Raw genomic sequence first — 8,287 nt, forward strand, 5'->3', positions numbered from 1 at the left:
AACTTCTGCGCTGTCATTCTCTTCAAGACTTCGGGGACGCCAACTGTGGCGTTTCTTCAGCGGAACGCTCGCAAATTCAGGAAGACCCTTTTGAACTGGGTCAGGAAGCGCGACGTCCTCGATATAGAACCATTCGGAAGGCCATTCTTCGGGTGCCTTCCTTGGTGTGCCAGACAGATATCCAGTATCGGCGATACGCCATACTTCAGCTCCGCCCACTTCAAATATTGACCCCTCGTGATTACGCGGGACAAGACATAACAACTTCCTCCACAGCTCGAAATGAGCCTCGATACCCAGGAATAATTCGCATAAAGCGACGTAACCCGCGATGTGCAGAATGGAGGCAGGGGTGAAGTTGTGCAGCTGGAGACAATAGTATTCCAGAAGCCCTCGGAGGAACGGATGAATGGGAAATCCAACGCCCCTTAGCAGGTAGGGGACCAAACATACTCGCTCTCCCCCGGATGGATTGGGAAAGTCCTCTGCCTGAATCTTAGCGTTGAAAGAATCTAGCCCCGCTCGAACAGGAACTAGATCTGCGGGGGGAAGAAGTCCCTGCGTCTGCAACTTCGTCAATTGACTGTGGGACACTGAACACCTCTCCCACTCGCCTTTCTCTGGGCCGGAACGGGTGGAGGAGCTGGGGGCGCTAGCCATGCTGGAATGGTTTCTCCTAAGCAGTTTCCGGGGATTTCCTCTGCGTGGTGCCGAATGGATCTAGGATCCAATCTCTTTAATAGGCACTCTTCCTTGCATGGACGGGGTGTTATCTGCAAAAATACGCTGACCTTCCACCTTCTCTCGACACGTGGAAGGCGAAGTTATTTAACGCGCAGAAGCCGAGGGGAGCGACATTGAACCGATGGCCGAATACATCACTTGGAGATCATTAAAGGAGGAACCCGCCTTGCAATGCCGAAGACAATTTGTGTGCCGAACACCTCGCTATTGAAGACTGGTTCGGGGGCTACTGAGGAAGTCCTGGACTAAGGGGTCCGCGGGCGTCCGGTCTGTTATCCATTGGGCCGGACTGATGGGCTGTGAAGACATGAAGGCCGAAGATTGTACCCGTGTCCGGATTGTACTCTACTTGGCGTGGAAGGCAAGCTTGGCGACCGACTATGAAGATTCCTTCTTATGTAACCAACTCCATGTAACCCTAGATTCCCCCTCAGTGTTTATATAAATCGAAGGGGTTAGTCCGGAAAGGAGATATTCATTACCATAGTCATACAGGCTAGGCTTCTAGGGTTTAGCCATTACGATCTCATGGTAGATCAACTCTTGTAACACTCATATTCATTAAAATAAATCAAACAAGAAGTAGGGTATTACCTCCATAGAGAGGGCCCGAACCTGGGTAAACATCGTGTCCCCCGTCTCCTGTTACCATCGATTCTAGACGCACAGTTCGGGACCCCCTACCCGAGATCTGCCGGTTTTGACACCGACACCTCCCCCCATCCATCCACCCATATGGTGGAGTGGTTCTAAGCTAACTACTCTATCACCATCCATCCGTCAATCCAAGGCCACCCCACCATGGGACATGATATGATCTAACTTTGATCACTGATTTGATCAACAAAATATATACTTGCCATTTGAAACTTCTTTCAAATACAAAATACACTGATATTTTTCTGACAATAATACATATATGTTGGTAAAAAAAATCGATGATCGAAGTTAACCCAAATTAAAGTGGCCTTATATAGATGGACGAGGGGGAGCACCATCTACACCTTGAACCTTGGTCTAGCCACCTCATCACTTGCGGTCGCCCATGACCAAGAATGTCTCACCACAAGAGCTTAGCTTAGTAAATGTCAAACATAGCGGCGAAAGATGACAGTGTTCCAAAGCTCACCTTCCAAAAAAGCAGGACCGGTGAAGCAATGATGACAGAATTTATGCAACCGTCAACAAGAAAGAAGAGAGGCATCATCATTCTCATCGCAAAGCTCAGGCAATTCTCAGATTATTCAACGCACACTGTCATCCACCCCATTGGTTCATCGTCCCCACAGAGGTCTCTCCACAGCAACAGCAACCCCAACCCCAACTTGAGAAGAAGATTGGGAATGAGCAAAAAAGATAATGTACATTTTGTTGTACATAGTAGTACAGAGTTTGTCATACGGTACTGTTTGTGGGTAGGGGAACGACGCCGTCGAAGAAATCCCCAAAGTAATGCCGTGGCTCGTGCACCAGCTTGGAGATTATGTCCCTCAGCGTGATCACCCCCTCGGTGTCCCCCTTGTCGTCGACCACGTAGATCCTGTGGATCTTGGTCGAGTCCAGCTTCAGTATGATTTCCTTGATCACGTCGTCTCTTTTGCATGTGATCACGTCGTGCAGCAACGGCGACGCTTCGTGTTGCTCCTGGAGGTGGTGCCGGACCGCGGTAAGGAAATCCTTGGCTGAGATTGTCCTGTGAATGCATCCAGCCAGAGTCATACAAGATTTCTGGCACTTCTTGTGTAGCAATTATCAGGTGCCATGGAAAAGATAAGAAAGCTTATAAAACAGAGTTACAAACCTGTATTGTTTGTATATCTTGGGGGCACTCAAAAGATATTGGACATCTCTGATGCTAATGTTACCAATTGCTTTTGTTCCATTTGTGTCAATAACAGGCACACCACCAACCCCCTTTTCCCTCATCAGTTGGAAGGCTTTTAGGACTGGCTGGTCTTCATTTACCTATATAAAGGGCAACACCAAGGCAACATTGAGTTCTCCTTTCTTCAGCTGCAGGTAAAACAGCTTATGCTCGAGTTTTTCGTTCTTCAGTTGCAGATAAACCAGTTTACAGATGTTCAATTGTATAGCTGTTGAGCAGCTTGATTCTAATAAACCTTGTCCTCCTCATTATGTACATATTAATGTGCCAAACATTTATAAGGATTAGATTACACATTCAGGAGGTACCTTAACAAGTTTGTATGGCTTCATCAGAGGAAGGCCCAGTTCAGAGAGTTTCTTGGTTCCCCAGCTTTCAAACCAAGGAAGTCCAACACACTCTGCAAGCATGTGCACAACGCAAGATTGTGTAATGATATTCTCAATCTGATTCCCCCCCATATCCACCACTGGGAGGCTCTTCATCCTGTACTTGGATAGAAGAAGCAGCATGGTGAGGAATGTGTCAGATGTCTGCAGGGCAAGAAATGGTGCCCACCGGAAGCTTCCTGAGATATCGCCAACCTACGTCATTACAAACTGTGTCATGGATGGGTGCTAACTAGAGGAGAATATAAGTACGTCACCATTTCACTGCAGTGAGAAGGGGTCGGTCACCTTTGTGTTCTTGTAGAACTCAGAGGAAGTAAGGGTTTCAAAAAAGCTTCCACCCACTGATGCAGCTTCATCTGATTCTGAATCAGTAGTGGTTTCTACCCTGCCAGATGACGTTCTTCTGAATGTGAAAGAGCCTAACCTAGATGCTAGATTGGCCACAGGTGATCCAACTGCAGAACCAGCTGTTCCATTACCTGAAGCATCAGACTGATGCATAGAAGAAAAATAAGCAATTATAGTCAGATATGCACGAGCGTGAAAATAATCAGTTCCACAACTGACATTACAAATAAAGCTTACAACTTGCTGCAAGTGTAGTGCATGTACTTGTTTTAAACTACCTACCTTTCGAATCATTCTGAATTTACTTAAAGGTCAGCATATCAGTGATATGAAGATGCATTTTGACAAGATCCTAGAAAGGTGATTGACTCGTTGGACAGTCCAATGATATCAGGCCTAGGTCAAGGTTCATGTATTGTGTATTTAAAATCTTATTCACACAAATGTAGCAATATATTTACAAGTTATCAATTGTGATTTGAAGAGAAATAGAGAGCTCTGATCATGGAGAATACATCAGAACTGAAATCATATCTTCCAAAGCTACCCTCTAGACAAACAAAAAAAAAGTTTTTCACCAAGAGATTAATCTTGTTACTTTCAGATCTACCATTGTGATTTTGTATGTAAAATGGAATTCATTTGGTTTAGATAAGGATAATATTGATCAAAGCTGCAAACATATCAACATGTTTTGACTAATGACTCATGGATTCATGGTGATCAAATCAATCTAGCTTATAAAAATAATTCAACTGAAGAGAGGGAGAGATGCAAACCTGATGAAGCAACCACATTGCAATACCAGCAAATTCCACAATACCGATGTATTTGTCTATCCAAGTAGCATCCTCTGGAGCATCGACGTTTCTTATGGGTGCACTCAAAATTTTATTCTTGGATAATGTCTCAACAGTATCAGAAAGGCTGGCATCCGAAGGTATCTCGATCACTGCACGAAGAAACATCATGGTAGACATTTAGAATGCAGAGTGACTATGAGACAATATGTGGTAAAAGTACATGTTCTGTATATTATTGTTTACAGTCATACATTTCAGTTAAATCATGTCGTTACAAAGCATGGTATCAGCTATTAAAAATATCAAGATATTCGATTTAGTAATGACATATCTATATTTAATAACATGGAACTGTGTTGAACCTATATGATGATGTAACTCCATCACTTCTAAATAGTTTGTTGCCACATAAATGCACCTGTAGGATATATATAAGGTTATAAATTCAAAGGTTCTATATTTGATCATTATACAAAAATGTTTTGGTTTGATTATCTAGTTACCTTGGCGTTTTGCCTAAAAAGGAATTACATTGGCATTTCTTAAAACTTGTTTGACTGAATCGAAGAAGCGAAATGCTGAACACCGTATGTAGCGAGCTCAAGCAAAGCATGCCTAATCAATCTATGATGATACAACTTTATCTAGCTAGAATTGTATATATATGCAGATAAAACACCAAAGATGATTGTGAAAACCAAGGACACAGATTGTACAAACATTACCGACAATATACTGTCGCTAATGTAGTAGCTTAAAGTTTTCTTTAAGAGGTTGCACTGCCGGCTTCTCAATTGAGTGTTGTTATCACGAGTTCATGAAATTAGTAAACAATTTTGATCATTGTAATTCCATTTCATACATTCATATGTATTCTCCATGCAACAACTAATGTCGCTAGTCCCTTAAGTGCAAGTCCAGCCGAACCCCTACGGCCCACCCTGACCCCGCCTATAGCCAAATTTTAGGGAAGTGCAAAAATACTGGCTCCAGCAGAAGCCCTATCCCACCTCCTATCCCGAGGGGATCCAGTAAACAGAGCTTGGGGCACCTCATCACCCTGGCGCTAACCATTTTTTATTCGAGAAACGCTAATCATAATTATGTCCTAATCCATGTTAACTTGGTGTCAACCTACAGAAAATATTAGGGTGTTTCTGTGCTATGGTTGTATGCTAATCAGTGACAATTTGTGCAAATAATAGCTACGTGTTAATCAATGCTAATTGGTGCTAATCATTTCTCCTCAGGTGGGAAATGCAACTAATAATTATGATGTTGATTGATGTTTTTGATGTGGTTCAGTACCATTAGTATACTAAAAGTGTGTCTTAAATATGTTGCTAGAAAGAAGCCCCTATGTGTTGATACAAGTGGTTGTGTTTTGGGGGCTTTGCTTGACTAGCTTGCTCTAAAGTCATATTTCAAGCACCAAAAGAATTCAAGATCCGTATAAACTTCCTCCAGTAGGCATCATTCGGGCTACAAATGAATTTAGCCACAGAGCTAGAACAGAACCCTTGTTGAGAACATTCAGCATGGAATTGGCAAAGTTCAGTTCCAGTTTTGGAGTTGTGACCCTAGCATTACCAACTCACTTGGTTTATCAAGTGGCCAAGTAGGAGTTGCTCATGTTAGCATCATTGATTTTAAAAACTTATCACGAAGGAGTGAGTTCAACACAGAAATAGACGTGGCCAAGTTAGGCAAAAAGTTGATTGCCAAGGCTGCACCTCTTTGTACAGTTTCCTTTATATCGGGACTAAAATCATACATACTGGTCCCCCCCCCCCCCCCCCCCCCCCCCGCCTCTGTTGAGAAAGGTACTTGTTTTACAAAACAAAAGCTAAAAATATTTTACTTAGCCAACTGGACTAATCTAATTGGGGATTAATAGTTCCAGAAGATATATTGTGATCATGACAGGTACTGGGAGAGTGGAGTTTAGTATAAGCTGATATCAATATACGTCAGTCACATAATATCAATACACGTCATTCACATATATATACATAATTAATTAATGGCATAAAGCAAAGAGAGTCCCGGACGGCTCTTGTTTCGGTGGTCTAACAAGTGAAAAGGACCTCTGAACAAGAGCAAGCACAATTGATGCCTCCCTTAGCCTGAACGAACAGTTGAACTGTACTGGGAGTTTGGAACACTTGCTAGAATCCTTCAGACCTCCACTGCATTTTCACTCGTAAACCAAAACAGTGCTAGTGCCTACTGATATCAAGAATCAACCTGGAAGTGGGCTATGCGCGTTCACTAGAATGGCCACGACAGCGCAAAATTCAGAAGATATACTTCACGTTTGGTATGATGCCCCCTTGGGTCGACATGAATGGCAGGCAGGATAGGGACGAGCACATCACGTCAGCTGCTGAGTGCTGACACGGAGCGCGCACGGCACAGCAAGAGACAAGAGACGATCGAGCATCAGGTCTGCACCAATATCCGCACAGACAACGATACAGATGGAATCGGCATCCAAAGGAGAAATCGCCGGTGGTTCCAATGCTCGACACGGAGCGACGCGAGTTTTTCTTGGCGCTAGGAAACTCGCTCGCTCACAAGCAGTCACATTTGGGGAGACGAACTCGCGCTACGCTACTGTTGTTGCAGCAGAGAAAGACAGGAGCAAACATATACTACTACAGTAGAAGAAAGTAGTAGAAACAAGAGCGCAAGCAAGCAAGCGAGAGAGCGAGAGGATGATTACCTTGCGAGGGGTGGTTGCGCGGGAAGGCGGCGACGGGGATGTCCTCGAAGCAGGAGTTGAGCTTCTCCGACGGGGACAGCTGCGGCTGCGCCACCTCCCACAGGTCCTCCACCCGGTGCCCGATCTCCGCCTCCGGGCTCCGCGGGCTGTCCGTCTCCATCTCCTCTCAGCCCCCTCTCCCCCACTCTGTCTCCCCCTTCTTGGCCGGACCGGAGTACTTCGACTTCCTCCTGGATTCTCCCAACAGCTCTGTAACAAACTGCTGCCTCCTGCGATCTCTCCTCTTGTGCTTGCTGCTACGCGCGGGGAAATGCAAGAGATAAACTCTAAGCCAAATTGCTGCGTCGACGGATGCGGATCCGCTGATTCTAATAATACTGTCACTCCGCCTCCGCAGTCAGTGTAGCGGTGGCTTGTTCTTATCTCTGTCTAAACTGTCAACGCGAGAGGGAGGGGGACAACGACAAGGGCAGGGCCCCGCGTGCGAGTGCGAGGGCGTGCTGTTCTCCGCGGCGTGCGTCGACGAAGCACACTGACAGGTGGGGAGCACAACATAGAGGGACCACATGTCATCGATGCTGCTGGAGATCCAGCTTTGTCCTTGAAGTCTGTTTGGGGCGACCAGACGAGCAAAACCGCTGCGGCGAGGCGGCTCATGGACAGCCCGTGCGGACGTGGCGAGATTAGCTGGTTTTCTTCCTTCTTACCCTCTTTCAGCTGGCTTTGTCAGATATGTGGGGCCCAGGTTAATATATTATATGCAATCCAGAAGGTTCGGGGTGTGCTACGTAGAGGGGCACAATAATAGCTACACCCTCGTGCATTTAATACTCCCTCCGTTTTCCTAAATATGTGTCTTTCTAGAGATTTCAACAAGTGACTACATCCGTATGTAGTCATTAAAATATGTCTATATACATCCGTATGTGGTAGTTCATTTGAAATCTCTAAAAAGACAAATATTTAGGAACAGAGGGAGTATAATGCAGTGCATATAGATTTATATAAAAAGTCAAACTTTATAAAGTTTGACCAAGTTTATAACTATGCCTAGGTCCTCTCCCCTTCTTCTTCCCGTGGCGCCCCGCGGGCTACGCTGGAGGAAACCCTAGCCGGTCGCCGTAGCCCCCCTCCTCCACCGTCGTTAGTGGGCGTCGCCGGGCAAAGCCTGCGCTGCGTCGGCATCAGCGGGGCCTGTTCCCTTCCTCACATAGGCCGGGAGCCATGGGAAGCCAGATCCGGCGGAGGCTCACGCGCGCAGCGGCTGGGTGCGCACTCGGCGTCGGCTACGAGCACGAGGAGGCTCGAATGGGAGGAGCGGCGGTCCAGGCGGATGCAGCGGCTCGAGTGGGCTTCCCTCCCTTCCCTCCCGTCTGGATCTAGCCTATGC

General features: G+C 45.8%; 1 protein-coding gene across 1 annotated transcript; it reads right to left on the minus strand.

Moving 5' to 3' along the window:
* Positions 1-1,953: 1,953 nt before the first annotated feature.
* Positions 1,954-7,328, minus strand: LOC109779021 (SNF1-related protein kinase regulatory subunit gamma-1). Its single transcript, XM_020337601.4, has 6 exons — positions 6,898-7,328; positions 4,149-4,321; positions 3,307-3,513; positions 2,938-3,213; positions 2,546-2,709; positions 1,954-2,437 (listed from the first exon to the last, which is right to left on the minus strand). Exons 1-6 carry the CDS (start codon positions 7,055-7,057, stop codon positions 2,140-2,142), a joined length of 1,278 nt encoding a protein of 425 aa, XP_020193190.1. The 5' UTR covers positions 7,058-7,328; the 3' UTR covers positions 1,954-2,139.
* Positions 7,329-8,287: the final 959 nt, after the last annotated feature.

This window comes from Aegilops tauschii, chromosome 2, assembly GCF_002575655.3.
Source record: "Aegilops tauschii subsp. strangulata cultivar AL8/78 chromosome 2, Aet v6.0, whole genome shotgun sequence".
NCBI lineage: Eukaryota > Viridiplantae > Streptophyta > Magnoliopsida > Poales > Poaceae > Aegilops > Aegilops tauschii.